At 36.7% G+C, this 18,840-nt stretch overlaps 1 protein-coding gene across 1 annotated transcript in view; it reads right to left on the reverse strand.

Moving 5' to 3' along the window:
* GKAP1 (G kinase anchoring protein 1) overlaps window positions 1-18,840 on the reverse strand; it is a 93,384-nt gene that overhangs the window by 9,179 nt on the left and 65,365 nt on the right. Inside the window, exons 9-10 of the mRNA XM_011953968.1 lie at window positions 5,282-5,383; window positions 383-446 (exon numbers count right to left, since the gene is read on the reverse strand). Coding sequence (XP_011809358.1) covers window positions 383-446; window positions 5,282-5,383 — 166 coding nt within the window. The remainder of the gene's footprint in view (window positions 1-382; window positions 447-5,281; window positions 5,384-18,840) is intronic.

The following is an 18,840-nucleotide window of genomic DNA, read 5'->3' on the forward strand; positions in this document are numbered from 1 at the left end:
TAGCCAGGATGGTCTTGATCTCCCGACCTCGTGATCCGCCCGTCTCGGCCTCCCAAAGTGCTGGGATTACAGGCTTGAGCCACCGCGCCCGGCCATAATCATATATATTTATGGGGTGCATGTGATATTTTGATACAGGCATACAAAGTGTACTGATCAAACAGGTATTTAGGATATCCAGTAATTCAAACATTTATCATTTCTTTGTGTTGAGGGCACTTCAAATCTTCTAGGCATTTTGAAATATACAAATTATTAACTATAGTAACCCTATTGTGCTACCAAACACTTTTGTTGAGTTGGTAAATCACACATTTGAAAAAGTACCTTCAGATATTATTTAAGATAAACTTTTAATTACAAAAACGTAAAACCCACTTACTTTCACCTTCCTGAAGCATTTTCAATAACTGTGCATTTCTTGCCTTTACTTCCTTATATTTTGCCTAATAGTCAAAGAAAAAAGATTTAGTTTTTTTAAAAGTAAGTGATAACATAATTACTTACTGTCAACTTACAGAGCTCTGAATTCTAGGCTTGTTCAAAAATATAATTATTTTTTGAAACAAACAGGATAGAGGAAAATGTATTCGGAACTATCTACAACTTAAATTAAGTCCCTGGCACAATAATATGTATCAATACTATATGTGATTGAAAATTAAACAAGAGAAGGATAAAAGTGGAGAAAACTCAATTTTCCTAAAGAATATTCTTTTCTTCCTCAGATAAAACCCTTATACAATTCAAAATAATTTAAATGAAAACCAAAAGGAAAATGAGCCACAGTTCTAAAGCAGTACTGTCCGGCAATATACTAGGACTTTCTACATCTGCTCTGTATTTGCTGCTGTCCAATATGCGACTACTGAAAGAACACTAGCAATGTGGCTGGTGTGACTGAGAAAAATTAATTTTTAAACTTTAAATTTAAAATGCGATAGACTTGTAGTGGATACTGAATTTTATAGGGCAGTTCTATACCCTCTCAGTTGAGGATTCACTAATCGTTTGTTACTTCACTGACTAAATAATCACTGTTATAATTTTTGGTTGGCATGAATTAGTACTTTATCCAAATATCTTTCAACTCTTTTTCAATTTCTTTTTCCAGATGGCTTCTTCTCACATTACATAATGATACAAGTATACATTTATGAACAAGAAGGATTGTGTTCCCACATTCGCATCCATATTTTAGGCAATTTTACCCCATGCTACCCTTATTCAACACATCTTATAACACTCTCTGTATCATTTATTTATTTACTTTTTTTTTTTTTTTTTGAGATGGAGTCTTGCTCTGCCGCCCACGTTGGAGTGCAGTAGCGCTATCTCGGCTCACTGTAACCTTCGCCTTCTGGGTTCAAGCGATTTTCCTGCCTCAGCCTCCCTAGCAGCTGGTACTACAGGTGTGCACCACCATGCCTGGCTGATTTTTGTATTTTTAGTAGAGATGGGGTTTCACCATGTAGGCCAGGCTGGTCTTGAACTCCTGGCCTCAAGTGATCCACCCACCTTGGTCTCCCAAAGTGCTGGGATTACAGGCATGAGGCCACTGTGCCCAGGCCTGAATCATTTATAAAGATTTAATACATTAATACATTAGAGAAAACAATGCATTTAACATATATAGAAAAACAAAAACCTAAAGAAAACATTAATATAAGAAAAATCATTTTTTCCTCTCAACATATACACAGATATGTATAGAAGTTACCAGATTCAAATCTTTTTTAAAAAACAAATTAAAAAGTGTTTTAAGTCCAATAAAGATGGCTTTTACTAAATATTACTCTGTCCATTAAATCGCTGATGACAAGTAAATAATGTTTACTGAATAATACTGCAGTCAATACAATAAAACAAAGTAAGCGCCATACTAAATATAAAGGTAGGAGGACTGCTGAGAAGCTCAGAAATGAACAAGGGAGACCAGTCAAATGGAAACATAAAAATATAATGGGGGAAAACACATATACTCAACTACAACTATATTTGGTATGAATATAGAAATAGTCATTGTGAATATGAAACTACACTCACTATGAAATTCCCACCCTCAGGGCTTCAACCTATGTTAGTATTTTACCAAACTATCTCTGGCTCAAGCCTTTGTTCAAGGTCCAGATCAGTCTTCATGGAGGTACCTCTTACTCAAGGTTTAGGGTCTAAAATACCTCACAAAGCAAAAATTGCAAATCAGCATGATTACCTGTGACAACTGTTTGCACTGCTTAAAAACTGCATATATAAAAATATAAATGTATAAAATACCACTAACATATAGCTTATAATAAAGAGCACATATGAAGTACATAACATTTTTGCTAGTATGTTTAATTTCACGACAGAGAGCATACAAAATTGATAAAATTAAATACACATGTACTGTTGCTGCGCTGTGTCTAAAAAAAGTAGCCATTTAAAACGCAACATGTCCAAAAGGAAATCTATTAGTTCCCATTCCCCAAACCAGTTAAAGATGGGCTCTTCCTCTTACACTCTATACTTATCCATTGTTTTAGCAGGTTGTCTTCACTCCAAGCCTCAGCAACATGCATTATCATCCCAAATATCTTCCCGATATCATCCCACAGCAGCTGCATCATTTTACATTCCTACCAGCAGTGAACAGGTTCCAATTTCTTGACATCCTTGCCAGCACTTGTTATGTATACATTTTATTTTAAACCACAAATCTTAACTCCTCCCTTAGGCTTCTTTAAAAAGCGATTTTTAAATCTATTATTCATCTCAAGTATTCTAATTGACTAATATTAACTCACATAAAAATTACTTAGTCAATGCCTGTAACGTGCCAGGTACCTAATAATCATCATGTCACTTCCCTTCTAAAGATCTTTAATGCTATTTTATTTTATTTTATTTTATTTTATTGAGATGGAGTCTTGCTCTGTCACCCAGGCTGGAGTGCATGGTGTTATCTTAGCTCACTGCAACCTCCGCCTTCCAGGTTCAAGCAATTCTCCTGCCTCCGCCTTCCAAGTAGCTGGGACTACAGGTGCGCACCACCACGCCCGGCTAATGTTTTGCATTTTTAGTAGAGACGAGGTTTCACCATGTTAGCCAGGATGGTCTTGATCTCCTGACTTCGTGATCCGCCCGCCCTGGCCTCCCAAAGTGCTGGAATTACAGGTGTGAGCCACCGTGCCTGGCCTAATAATCTCTCTAAAATCCAAATGCCTTCGAATTCTGACCCCAACTCATACCTGCAATCTCAACTTCCAGTTTCCCATTTCTCTGAATGTCAGCCACAATGTACTTTCCATCATATTCCCATGCCACAATTCTCTCTACCTGGAAAAATCATCTTTTCTATGAGATCCTTACCAATTTTTGATAGCAGCAACTCATTCATTCCTCTGTCTGTTCTTCTGAAGCACTCTGTCATATCCTACACTGTACTGCAACTATTTACATGTTTATCTTCCCCCATTAATCTATAAGCTTCTTGTTAACTCATCTTTGTATTCCCTGTGCCTAGTACAACAAAATCGAAGGGAAATGTAAATGAAAAGCTAAGGTAAATGAGTGGGTGCAGTCAAAAAAAGTTTTAGTAGGGATGATTCTTAAAGGCACGAGTAGAAGAAGGAGGTAAATGTAAGAACCATCAGGGCTGGAACTTGATTTATTTTTTTTCACTACCACATACACAGGGTGCAAAAAGTATCTGGCACATTATAGGCACTCAATAAATAATTGTTGAGTGAATTCATATTAGTCAAAAAAGAATGATACTTGATATGAATAACAGATTTAAAAAATGTTTTTTTTAAAAAAAAACCTAAGGGGAGAGGTAAGATTTGTAGTTAAAAATACATTGTATACATCACAAGTGCTGGAAAGAATGTGGAGAAACCGGAACCCTTGTTCACTCCTGGTGGGAAGGTAAAATGACGCGGGTGCCATGGAAAAGTTTGGCAGTTCCTCAAAAAGTTAAATGTGGAATTATATAATCCAGCAATTCCACTCTTAGGTGTGTACATACCCAAAAGAACTGAAAGCAAGGACTCAGATACTTATGCACCAGTAAACAAAATATATACACACAATGAAAAATTATTCAGCTATAATAAGGGATGAAATTCTGACACATGCTACAATGTGGATGAAACTTAAAAACATTATGCTAGGCCAGGCACAGTGGCTCACACTTGTAATCCCAACACCTTGAGAGGCCAAGGCGAGCGGATCACGAGGTCACGAGTTTGAGACCAGCCTGGTCAACATAGTGAAACCCCGTCTCCACTGAAAATGCAAAAATTAGCCAGACATGGTGGTGCATGTCTGTAGTTCCAGCTACTCAGGAGGCTGAGGCAGGAAAATTGCTTGAACCTGGGAGGCAGAGGTTGTGGTGAGCCAAGATTGTGCCACTGCACTCCAGCCTGGGCAGCAGAGCAAGACTGTCTCACAAAACAAACAAAAAACACATTATGCTAAGTGAATATGCCATACATAAGAGGATAAACACTGTATGATTCCACTTACATGAGGTACCTAGAATGAGCAAATTCATAGAAATTAGAGGTTACCAGGGTGTGGAAAATGAGAATGGGGAGTTCTTGGTGGGTAAGAGTTTCTGCCTGGGATGATGAAAAAGTTCTGGAAATAGACAGTGGTGATGGTTACACAATGCTGTGTAAAGATACTTAATGCCCCACTGCATTATACAGTTTAAATGGTTATATGTATTTTACAACAACAAAAATACATTTTATACTATGTGTAAACTATAACACAATAAAGTTCATTTTTAAAAAACAAAATACAACCAGGCATGGTGGCTCATGCCTGTAATCCCAGCACTTTAGGAAGCTGGGGTGGGCAGATCTCTTGAGGCCAGGAATTCGTGACCAGACTGGCCAACACGGTGAAACCCTGTCTCTACTAAAAACACAAAAATTAACCAGGTATGCTGGCTCATGTCTGTAATCCCAGCTACTCAGGAGCCTGAGGCAGGAGAATTGCTTGAACCAAGGCAGAGGTTGCACTGAGCTGAGATCATGCCATTGCACTCCAGCCTGGGCGACAGAATGAGACTCAAAAAACAACAACAACAATAAATAAATAAATAAATAAATAAATAAATAATCAATCAATCATTCAGATTTTAAACCATTAATCAAAGAGTTTAAGAACATAAAAAAAAGAATGACTATTCCCATGAATTGCATATTAAACATATTTACATATAAGAAAAACAAAATATGAAAATGTATAGAATTATTTTCTTTAGCAACAGTAAATGGACACAAACCTCCCATTGAGTGATTACATTTTTCAGCTTCTGGATTTCAGCATCTTTCCTTTCTAGCTCTAACTTTAGTCTTTCAATTCTTCCGTCTTTCAGAACCACTTCCTGAAAAGAGAGAAACAACATTTTAGGACTTTGATTATTCTGCTAATCCTGGTTTATAATATTCCTTTGTGAAAAGTTTAAGAGCAAAAATTCTGACCTTAATTTTCTGAGGCCATCTTATGCTGTTGACTACATTTCCATTTTCACTCAATTATATAATCTTAATATATACAACGCAAGCAAGGAAGTATTTATAATTAACCCAAACATACTGACAAACAATATCAGGGCTTTCAAAGGATATTTCTATCCTGGAACAAACATATTAAAAGTGCTCTGTGACAAGTTGTTGTTATTAGTCTATCTTAAAAATTCAAAAATTCAAAAAATGACTAAAAATACAAAATAAATAAAAAAATATAAAAATATATAGCTTTTCTCTATATTAGCAATTAACAGGTAGAAGACATAACTAGAAAAATAATTTCCTCACAATAGCAAGAAAAACTAACCAGAAGAATAACACTAAGAAGTGATTAGGATCAACACTAAGAAAATTATAAAATCTTGAAAATGACACAAAGTATGGTTTGTAAATAGGAAGGCTACAGGTTACTTTGTAAGTTCAATTAACATTTCAATAGAAATTCCAATAGGATGTTGTTCTTTGGAACTTATAAAGATAGTAAAGACTTCATCTGGGAGAATTCAGGATGGAAGCAAACAAAAAGTTAATCTGATGAAGAAAGATTTGCCTATCAATTATATAAGGCAAAATAAATAAAATCATGGCACCTAGGTTGACAGAACAATGTACCATAAAACAAAGTCCAGAAAGAGACTTGAGATATAAGAATTTATTGTAAGTAAGGATGATACTTTTAATAATGGTAGGTTATAGGACAAATGGCTAACTGGGAAAAATCAGGTTAAATCGCTGTCATCTTGCACCATATACCAAAATAAACAAATTTAGTGTAAAAAAAAATCACCCCAAAGCCATACTTTTGATGAGAATATAAATGGTTCTGTTTATCTAAGGAGTAATGTGGCAACATCAACGTAGTACTCTACAAATACTCACTGAGCATCTAACTTCTAGGAGCTGGGTACACCATGGTGAACTGAACCAAAAAGATTCTGTGCTTCTTTTCTAGATTAGTAAAGCTCTTTAAAGTGGTGACACTTAAATTGAACCTTGTGTGATGGGTAGGAATTGGCTAAGTAAAAAGGGGAAGTCAGAGCTTTCCAGGTAGAAAGAACAGTATGTTTAAAGGCCTTACAGGAAGGAAGGGCCTAGAGAATTTGAAGAAAAAAATAAGCCAGTATGGTAAGATAGTGAGGGGGAAGATGGTCCAAGATGACTTTGGAAAAGCCAGTAGAGACCTGATCCTGGAGGACCTTGTAAGCCATAAGAACAGTCTGCACATTATTCTGAATAAAACAGAAAGCAGTGAAGGAGGACTGCTAGGTTAGATTTGATTGTATGAGACTTGTGTTTGTAAAGGATCCCTTTTCATGCTGTGTGGAAACGAAATGGAGTGAGGTAAGACAGGTAGAAAGATCCTTTAATTGCTACTATAACCCCAGGTCAAATAAGATTATGCTTTGGATTAGGGTGAAAGCAGTATAAATACAGAGAAGTATATTTGAGAAATAATTTGGAGGTAGCATTTGATGAAAGGTTGAAAGAATGCGGCAGGTGAGGAAGAAGATGGACACTACAATCTAAGTTTCTAGTTTAAGTAATGAGGTGAGTAGGTCAAAATTAGAAATATACTACTTTTAAGTTCCAGAATCTCACTTTTACAAATTTATCTCCAAATGATAAATGAGGTAGCAAGGTATCTACGAAAAGTGTTCATTGTAGATTTATCACAACACAAAACTGGACATCAATTTAAATGCCAAACAATAGGATATAGGTTAAATATATAGTAAATTCAAAAACTGAAACTAAGTCACTAAAAATGCTGATATAGAGCTACAAAATAATATCTGCATGATTCCAAAATTGTAGTGTGTGCAAAGAAAAAATTCTGGAAGAACATACACCAAAACTTTAAATTATAACTGTGTGAACATGGGATTATGAAAGATTTTACTTTATTGTTTAAAATTTCCTTTTATCAAAATTATTTTATACTGAGTAAATAATCATGGAATAATACTGTTTTACTTTTGAATAAAAATAAACCATTAAGTATTTTTAGAAATCTTGATGAATATGATTATCTTTGAATAAGAAGCCCTTCTGAAATTGACATAAAGAAAGAGGAAAAATGGAAAATATTGATAGATGTGATTTGATGAAAGATCTCAGAAAAAAAAACACTGTAACAAAATAAAAAGGTAAAGGAAAAACAGAAAATGCAACCAATATGATAGACATATGACCAACAAACATGAAAAAAAGTACAATCTCGCTAGTAAGCAAATCCAGGTTTTATCAAACTAGTACTTTTTTTTTTCTTCTTCTTGAGACAAAGTCTCGATCTTATCTCCCAGGCTAGAATACAGTGGTGTGATTTCAGCTCACTGCAACCTCGCCTCCCGGGTTCAAGTAAATTTCCTGCCTCAGTCTCCCAAGTAGCTGGGATTACAGGTACCTGCCACCACTCCTGGCTAATTTTTGTATTTTTAGTAGAGACAGGGTTTCACCATGTTGGCCAGGCTGGTCTTGAACTCCTGATCTCAGGCGATCCACCTGCCTCAGCCTCCCAAGGTGCTGGGATTACAGGCGTGACCCACCGCATCAGGCCAAACTTGTACATTAAAAAATATTTTTTCTTAGTATAAGTAATCAGAGGCAATTTACCTATAAACTGAAATTATTCCATGTATAAGAATTAATGTCCCAGGCACAGTGGCTCACGTCCGTAATCTCAGCACTTTGGGAGGCAGAGGTGAGCAGATCACCTGAGGTCGGGAGTTCGAGACCAGCCTGGCCAACATGGCGACCCTCTACTAAAAATACACAAACTAGCTGGGGGTGGTGGCACATGCCTGTAATCCCAGCTACTCGAGAGGCTGAGGCACAGAGACGGCTTGAACCTGAAGGGCAAAGGTTGCAGTGCCCTGAGATTGCGCCACTGCACTCCACGCTGGGCGACAGAGTGAGACTCCATCTCAAAAACAAAAATTAAAAAAAAAAAATCAATGTCCTGAAATGCTCACCATTTGCGTTTAACTGAAAAAGTGGTCCATCTAACAGTTTCTGCATTGATGAGGGAAAAAGTATATATCCATAGAAAAGTAAGACCACACCAAAATATCAGTACCCTAGCTGTTTTCTCCAGGTGAATGAGATTAGGGTCATTTTTCTCCCACTACAACTGAAAACTGGGGATGATAATGATACCTACCAACTTCATAGTTAGTTGTTAATAATCAAATGAGATCATACACTTTAAGTACTTAACACAGTGCCTGGTATACACATAGCAAACTCTCAAATATTTATTTTTGCCATTATCATTTCTTCATTTTACTTATCAGTAGTTCCCAAAATTTCTACAAGAGATATTACTTTTTAAAACAAAGTCGTATTGTTTTAATGTATACTCATTTTTAATAAAGTCCTACATTTCAATAGAAACCTTTTAAAAAGTATCTTCTAAGTAGAAAATATTATACTAAAATGAGGATGACAAGATGTACAAGATAAAGCCTATGCCTACAAGGGATCTGTAATCTATTAAAAATGACAGGGAAAATGTGTGATGTGAAATGTGCCATAAGAAAAACAAAATGCTATGGGGTATAGAAAAAGGAAAATTATATCCAGGTTTTCTGTGTCTCGGGTTTGGGGTTCAGCTGAGGCAGTGAGAGAGAGCTTCTGGGAGGAGATGGCATGTGAAATGAATGAAATGAACCTTGAATAAAGCTGGGACACACCCAGCATTCTGTGACAGGAGTGGTCTGCTCCAGCTAGAAGAAAAATTGGAAGAGTACAAACAGCTAAAGATAATTAAGGATATCCTGTATAACAAGGTTTTCAAACTTATTTGACAGTGCCCTATGATAGGAATGTTTTACATAGACACACAGACACATGCACACATACAAACAACTTTCACAAAATATAAATAGATGTCACATAGTCTGACATTTTCTCCTTTCCCATTTTTTGGTAGCAACCTACTAAACTGATTTTAGGACCTACTGAATGGGTTGGGAAACTCAGTTTGAAAAGCATAGCCTAAGGACTTTACGTGTCAGGTCAAGGACACTGTACTTAATTCAACAGACACTTAAGTTTAAGGGCACAGCAGGGCATGATGGAGGTAATGATTTATAAAAAGGCATTTGTTAGCAGGGTGTAACACATTATCTGGCATTAAAGGCAAGAAGCATAAAGATTGGTTAGATTACTGAAATAATGCCAGTAAGAGATAATGAGAGCCTAAATTAGAGAATGTTGGTAAGAATGGAAACAAAGATAGATCTGAAAAATATTTCAAAGATTTAAAACTCTAAAAATCTTGAAAAACAGAAAAGTGAAAAAAAAAAAAAAAACAACACTGTAGAATCTGGATACCTAGGTAAAATGAGGAAACCAAAAACTGAAATGACAGAAGTCAAGCCAAATGCTTGGTGTGGAGAGGAAGATGATAAGCCTGGGTTTGAACACAGTGAGAGTAAGGTATGCATCAAACAACAGGATGGAATATGCCACAAAGATAATTAATAAAACAGCCCCAAAGGCCACAAGAGGGGATGGGACCGGGGTGACTGATCTACCTAGCGCTGGTGCAGTTGTGGAGAAATTAGTAAGCTCACATCCTGCTGCTAGAAGACAGTATGTTGAATGCACCAAGAGCAACACAGAGGCTTATATCCTTTGATTCAATTACTATCTAAAACAATCTACTCCAAGGAAACAATTCACCAAAAAATTAAATGTATGATCAGTGAATATCAAGCCATCAATTCTAAACAATGTTCAATAATAGGGCAAGTATCAAGCAACTTACAGCATGTTGATTTGGCAGGATATAACGCCTGGTTTACAAAAGGGGTTAGAAAACTAGATTCATTCTTGTTATAATTATTTTAAAATACCTATGCATCTAGGCATTTTCCTAGAAAAACACTATTAACAAATGAAACTAGGCTGGGCATGGTGGCTCATGCCTATAATCTCAGCAATTTGTGAGGCTGAGGTGGGCAGATCACTTGAGGTCAGGAGTTCGAGACCAGCCTGGCCAACATAGCAAAACCCTGTCTCTAGTTTAAAAAAAAAAAAAATTAGCTGGGCGTGGTGGTGCATGCCAGTAATCCCAGCTACTTGGGAGGGTGAGGCAGAAGCATTGCTTGAACCCAGGAGGTGAAGGTTGTACTGAGCCAAAATAGTGCTACAGAACTCCCGCCAGGTGACAGAGTGAGACTGTCTCCAAAGAAAAAAAAGAAACTAAATGTCATGTTAAGAATGACAGACTTAGGGTTGATTTACTTTTCACCTTTAAAAATGCCTAGTATATCAATGTACGCACAGTTAAAAAGGATTTTAACCTTGGAAAGCAGAAGAGTTTTCTTTCTCTGAGAAAGAAGTACAATGGATAGAGGAAAGAGGTATACACAGAAAGAGAAGTAGATAATTTTTTAAATGGCATGAATCCTCTTTTCTCTCCTTTACACTTAATGAAATGCTATGAAAAAATTCTAATTTTTTCACTTAGGAAAACTTCACATATGCAAAAGAACTTTATGTATGACACATTAGGTAAAAAGAAAAATAAACCAAAAAGCAGATTAAGAATTTGAACATTACCAATACCATATGCCTCTCTCCAATTATACCCCTTTTCCCTCCTCTCCTGAGGATATCCATGATGACAGATTCTGTCATTCTTTTCCTTTGTTAAAGTCTTTTACTACATGTATATGAAGCCCTGAATAATGTATTGCATTTCTATTTTTAATTTTTATTTATTTTTTTGAGACAGGGTCTTGCTTCAGTGACCAGGTTGAAAGACAGTGGCATGATCACAGCTCCCTGCAGCCTTGACTTAACAGATTCAATCAATCCTCCCACCTCAGCCTTCTGAGTAGCTGAGACTACAGGTGTATGCCAACACACCTGGATAATTTTTTTTTGTAGACAGGGCTATTTAAAAAAATTTATATGAATGTCATCAAATTATTATTTGGTGATTTTTTTTCATTAAATGCTATGCTCTTGATATGCATCCATGTTGCTATGTATAACTACAACTTACTTCTCTTATTCTTTTGCTATTACAAACAACTGAGTTTTGAACACTTTTTTTGGACATGTCTTCAAGGTTTAATCTAGGCATAGAATTTCTAGAACATAACATCATGCCCATTATCTTCAACTTTAAAAGTGAATGCCAAATTGTTTTCCAAAATGGTTATACCAATTTACATTCCCACTAGTGGTATGTTAATGCTGTTCTATATCCTTACTAATAATTAGTAGTCTTTACCTTCCTTCGGTTTTTTCCTAGGCACTGCAGTGAAATTAATATTACTGCAATAAACTTTGCTTTCTGCTCAAAAACCTTCAAAAATTCTTTAATGTCTGCTGACTAAATTATAAACCAGCCTTTAAATTCACTACAATCTTTTCCAACTTAACTTACTAAATTTATCTTACATTCCTCTATAAACCTTCTATTTTAATGAAACTGGTTTATACTTCATTACCTCCAAACTTTTACTCAAGGCATCCCAGTTTCTTCTTCATCTCTGCATGTTCAAATGCTATTGTCTTTATAGAATGGCTGAATGGATTAAGAAATAAGACCCAATGATCTGTTGCCTACAAGAAACACATTTCACCTATGAAGACATACACAGACTGAAAATAAAGGGAAAAAAAAAGATATTCCATGCCAAAGGAAACCAAAAAAGAGCAGAAGTAGCTATATTAATATCAGACAAAATAGATTTCAAGACAAGAACTGTAAGAAGAAACAAAGAAGGTCACTATATAAAGATAAAGGGGTCAGTTCAGCAAGAGGATATAACAATTTTAAATACATATACACCCAACACTGGAGCACTCAGATATATAAAGCAAATATTATTAGAGCTAAAGAGAGAGATGGGCCCCAATACAATAATAGCTGGTGATTTCAACACTCCACTTTCAGCACTGGACAGATCTTCTAGAAACAAAATCAACAAAGAAACACTGGACTTAATCTGCACTATAAACCAAAAGGACCAATAGATATTGACAGAACTTTTCATCCAACAGCTGCAGAATACACATTCTTTTCTTCAACACACAGATAATTCTCAAGGATAGACCCTATGTTAGGTCACAAAACAAGTCCTAAAACATTAAAAAAATTGAAATAATATCAAGCATCTTTTCTGACCACAATGAAATAAAACTACAAATCAAGGACAAAAGGAATTTTACAAACCATACAAATACATGGAAATTAAACAATATCCTCCTGAACGATCAGTGGCTCAACAAAGAAATTAGGAAGGAAACTGAAACACATTTCTTGAAACAAATGATAATGGAAAAAACACACCAAAAGCTATGGGATACAATAAAGGCAGTACTAAGAGGAAAATTTATAGCTATAAGTGCCTACATCAAAAAAGAAGAAAAACTTCAAATAATCTAGCAATTAATGTTAAAGAACTAGAAAAGCAAGAGCAAACCAAACACAAAATTTGAAAGAAAATAAATAATAAACATCAGAGCAGAAATAAATGAAACTAAAATGAAATCAATATAAAAGAAATAAATGAAACTGAAATGGAGAATCCAAAAGTTGATTTTTTGAAAAATTAAACAAAATTGAAAAAAAATTAAAAATTAAAACAAAAAACAAAAAAAAAGAAAAATTAAGACTGACAAACCTTTAACCACATCAAGAAAAAGAGAAGTTCCAAATAAAACAGAGATTTTAAAAAGGGACATTACAACTAATACTACAGAAATTCAAAGGATCATTAGTGGCTACTATGAGCAACTATATGCCAATAAATTGAAAAATCTAGAGGAAATGGACAAATTCCTAGACACATACAACCTACCAAGATTGAACCATGAAGAAACCCAAAATCTGAACAGACCAATAATAAGATTGAAGCCATAATAAAAAGTCTTCCAATAAAGAAAAGCCCAGGATCCAATGGCTTTACTGCTGAATTCTACCAAACACTTAAGGAATTAATACCAATCCTACTCAAACTATTTTGAGAAAAGACAAGGAGGGAATACTTCCAAACTCCTTCTATGAGGCCCTGACACCAAAACCAGACAAAGAAACATCAAAAAAAGAAAACTAGAGGTCAATATCTGATGAATATCGATGCAAAAAATCCTGAAAAAAAATACTGAATTCAACAACAGATTGAAAAGATCATTCATTATGACCAAGTGGGATTTATCCCAGGAATGCAAGGCTGGTTCAACGTATATAAATCAATCAATGTGATACATCACATCAACAGAATGAAGCACAAAAACCACATGATCATTTCAAGTGATGCTGAAAAAGTATTTGATAAAATTCAATATCCCTTCATGATAAAAACCGTCAAAAAACTGCGTATAGAAGGAACATACCTCAACATAATAAAAGCCATACACAATAAACCCACAGCAAGTAATATACTGGATGGGGAAAAACTGAAAGCCTTTCCTCTAAGATCTGGAACAAGACAAAGATGCCCACTTTCACCCTGTTATTCATTGTAGTACAGGAAGTCCTAGCTAGAGCAATCAGACAAGAGAAAGAACTAAAGGGCATCTAAATTGCAAAGGAAGAAAAACCTAAAGGCTCCACAAGGATAAACTTAGTAAAGTGGCAGGATACAAAATCAACCTTGAAAAATCAGTAGCATTTCTACAGGCCACAGAGAACAATCTGAAAAAAAATCAAAAAATGTAATCCCATTTACAATAACCATAAATAAAAGTAAATACTTAGGAATTAACCAAACAAGATCTCTATAATGAAAACTATAAAACACCGATGAACGAAACTGAAGAAGAGATGACAAAATGGAAAGATATTCCATGTTCATGGGTTAGAAGAATCAATATTGTTAAAATGTCCATACCACCCAAACCAATCTACAGATTCAATGTAATCCCTATCAAAATACCAATGACATTCTTCACAGAAATAGAAAAAACAATCCTAAAATATACATGAAACCACGAAAGACACAGAATAGCCAAAGATATCTGAAGCAAAAAGAAGAAAACTGAAAGAATCATGTTACCTGACTTCAAATTATACTACAGAGCTATAGTAACCAAATACCAAGGTACTGGCATAAACACACACACACACATAGACCATTGGAACAGAACAGACAACCCAGAAACAAATCCACACACCTACAGTGAACTCATTTTTGGCAAAGGTGTCAAGAACATACACTGGGGAAAAATGTCTATTCAATAAATGGCACTAGGAAAATTGGATATCCATATGCAGAAGAATGAAACTAGATACCTATCTCTTCCAAAAAATCAAATAAAACTGGAGTTGCCACATGATCCCACAATCCTGCTGGGTATATACCCAAAAGAAAGGAAATCAGTATACTGGAGAAATATCTGCACTCCCATGTTTATCACAGCACTGTTTATAATAGCCAAGATTTGGAAGCAACCTAAGTGTACATCAACACATGAATGAATAAAGAAAATGTGGTAATTTATACATGATGGAGTACTCTTTATCCATAAAAAAATTGTTATTTGCAACAACATGGGTGGAACGGGAGGTCATATGCTATGTGAAATAAGCCAGGCACAGAAAGGCAAACATCTCATGTTCTCACTTATTTGTGAGATCTAAAATTCAGAACAACTTAACTAATGGAGTTACAAAGTAGAAGGATGGTTACTAGAGGCTGGGAAAGGCAGCGAGGGGGTGGGCAGGAGGTGAGGATAGTTAATCTGTACCAAAAAATTAGAAAGAATGAATAAGACCTAATATGTGATAGCACAACAGGGTGACTATAGTCAATAATTTAATTGTACATTTAAAAACAACTAAAATAGCATAATTGGACTGTTTGTAACACAAAGGATAAATGCTTACAAGATGTGCTTATGTAAGCATTGCATGCCTGTATCAAAATATCTCCTGGAACCCATAAATACATATACCTACTATGTAGCCACAAAAAAATAATTAAAAAAAAAAACGCAAAGAAAACCCAAATCCTACTCTAAGTTCCTAATTCAAATGCTATTTTCTCCTCACAAAGCCATCTCTGATCCCCTTTCCTGTGAATTACTATAGCATTTTAACAGTGTATCTTTTCTGGGGCTCACCATTTTTTGCTTGTACAAAAATAATTATCTATTAAGTACATACTGGTGGAAAACATGTTTTACTAAACATTTTAAATCATAATCTATAACTTCCCTAATAGTGTAAGAATGGCAGGTAATTTCATCCCAATGTAATACAATTGATAAAACTGTTTGATTTCAAAGTCTGTTCTCTTTCCACTATGTCACACTACCACTTCGGTTTTATATCATACTGCTACTTAATTATTTAAATGTGTTAATATCAAGTTATATACCCAACTTTGTTCTATAAAAGGCCTTGAGGAACCTAATTATGTGCTGAAATATACAAATATCATTCCTTCTATCCAAAAATGATCTCAGGTGGCTTTAAAAATTAAGAAGATACTACAAAGGGGAAAATTATAATGAAAAAGGAAAACCATATAATCAATGAAAAAGGAAGAAGTGAATACACTAACCCTAAATGTTAATTAACATGGTTGCTTAGTGATATGGTTTGGCTCTGCCCCCACCCAAATCTCACCTTGAATTATAATAATCCCCAAGTGTCAAGGTGGAACCAGGTGGAGAGGACGGTTTCCCCCATACTGTTCTTTGGTTAGTGAGTGAGTTCTCATAAGATCTGATGGTTTTATAAGGGGCTTCCCCTCTTTGCTCAGCACTCATTCTCTCTTCTGCCATCCTGTGAAGAGGTGCCTCACACCATGATTGTAAGCCTCCTGAGGCCTCCCTAGCAATACAGAACTGTGAGTCAAACCTCTTTTCTTTATAAATTACCCAATCTCGGGTATTTCTTCACAGCAGTATGTGAACACACTAATACAGTAAATTGGTACCACAGACAGTCAGGGGCTGCTATAAAGATACCTGAAAATGTGGATGTGACTTTGGAACTGGGTAACAGGCAGAGGCTGGAACACTTTGGAGGGTTTAGAAGACAGGAAAATGTGGGAAAGTCTGGAACTTCCTAGAGACTTGTTGAATGACAATGAAGTCCAGGCTGAGGTGGTCTCAGATGGAGATGAGGAACTTGTTGGGAACTGGAGTAAAGGTCATTCTTGCTACACTTTAGCAAAGAAACTGGTGGCTTTTTGCCGCTGCCCTAGAGATCTGTGTAACTTTGAGCTTCAGAGAGGTGATTTAGGGTACCTGGTGAAAGAAATTTCTAAGCAGCAAAGCATTCAAGAGGTGTCAGAGCACAAAAGTTCAGAAAATTTGCAGCCTGACAATGCAGTAGAAAAGAAAAATCTGTTTTCTGGGTAGAAATTCAAATCCACTGCACAAGTAAGGAGGAGCCAAATGCTCATCACCAAGACAATGGGGAAAATTTCTCCAGGGCATGTCAGAGACCTTCACAGAAGCCCCTCCCATCACAGGCCTGGAAGCCTAGGAGGGAAAATTTGTTTTCTGGGCTGGGTCCAGGGCCCCTATGCTGTGTGCAGCCTACAGACTTGGTGCCCTGTGTCCCAGCTGCTTCAGCCGTGGCTAAATGGGGCCAAGGTACAGCTCAGGCTTTTGCTTCAGAAGGTGCAAGCCCCAAGCCTTGGCAGCTTCTACATGATGTTGGTCCTGTGGGTGTACAGAAGAGAAGAACTGAGGTTTGGGAACCGCTGCCTAGATTTCAAAGGATGTATGGAAACTCCTGGATGTCCAGGTAGAGGTGTGCTACAGGGGCAGAGCCCTCACGAAGAACCTCTGCTAGGGCAGTGTGGAAGGGAAATGTGGGGTCAGAGCCCCCCCCCCAGAGTCCCTACTGGGGCACTGCCTAGCAGAGCTATGAGAAGAGGGTCACTGTCCTCCAGACCCCAGAATGGTAGATCCATCCACGGTTTGCACTGGAAAAACCGCAGGCACTCAATGCCAGCCATGAAAGCAGTCAGTTAGTGGGGGTTGTACCCTGCAAAGCCACAGGGGCAGAGCTACCCAACGCTGTGGGAGCCTATCTCTTGCATCAGCAAGACCTGGATGTGAGATGTGGAGTCAAAGGAGGTCATTTCGGAACTTTAAGGTTTAATGACTACCCTATTGGATTTCAGACTTGCATGGGGCCTGTAGCCCATTTTGGCCAATTTCTCCAATTTGGAATGGGCGTATTCACCCAATGCCCATACTCCCACTATATCTAGGAAGTAACTAACTTACTTTTGACTTTACAGGCTCAGAGGCAGAAGGGACTTGCTTTGTCTCAGATGAAACTTTAGAGTTGGACTTTTCGGTTAATCCTGGAATGAGTTAAGACTTTGGAAGACTTTTGGGAAGGCATGATTGTGTTTTGAAATGTGAGGACATGAGACTTGGGAGGGGCCTGGGGCAGAATGATATGGTTGGCTGGGCCCATGTGTCAAAGGCGGGACCAGGTGGGAGATAACTGAATTATGGGGATGGTTTCCCCCATACTGTTGTTGTGATAGTGAGTGAATACTCATGAGATCTAATGGTCTATAAGGGGTTTCCCCCTTCACTTGGCACTCATTCTCTCTCCTGCCACCCTGTGAAGAGGTGCTTTCTTTACCATGATTGTAAGTTTCCTCAGGCCTCCCCAGCCAAGTGAACTGTGAGTCAATTAAACCTCTTTCCTTTATAAATTACCCAGTCTTGGGTATTTCTTCATAGCAGCATGAGAATGGACTAATATGCTTGGATTGCACATAAAATTTGGAAGTCGAGGAAAGATAAGAAAACATTAAATTTAATTCAGTGCCAGAAAGAACCTCGTGAGTACATCAGGGTAGGCAAGGATTTCCCACCACTAAGTTGAGAATAGATTTTCCGTAAGAAATAGTGTTATTTATAAACACATCTTATTGCTGCTTTAGAGTAAAAAGTTCTTAAAGCTTCTCCTGTATACCATATAACACAAACATTAATAGATGGTGTTAATTTGCTGTATGACTGAATTTACCAGTCTTTGCAGTAAACAAAGAGATAACATCCATTGAAGAGAGGAAAAGATGGAAAACAGATGGGAACCAGATTCCGAATTTGGAATGGCTATTGTAGGAATTTGTCAAAGTTAGAAAGAGATCAATCAAAGGACCATTAAGAAGAAATGAGACTATGGTAAAAGTTACATAGCACTGATTTTCAGATAACATTAGCAGTGCTTTAAAAAATACTTTTTAAACACCTGGTGGCCGGAGAATTAAAATAGGCAAGGTAGGCCGGGCGCGGTGGCTCAAGCCTGTAATCCCAGCACTTTGGGAGGCCGAGACGGGCGGATCACGAGGTCAGGAGATCGAGA

This window comes from Colobus angolensis, unplaced genomic scaffold (genome assembly GCF_000951035.1).
Source record: "Colobus angolensis palliatus isolate OR3802 unplaced genomic scaffold, Cang.pa_1.0 Scaffold379, whole genome shotgun sequence".
Classification (NCBI taxonomy): domain Eukaryota; kingdom Metazoa; phylum Chordata; class Mammalia; order Primates; family Cercopithecidae; genus Colobus; species Colobus angolensis.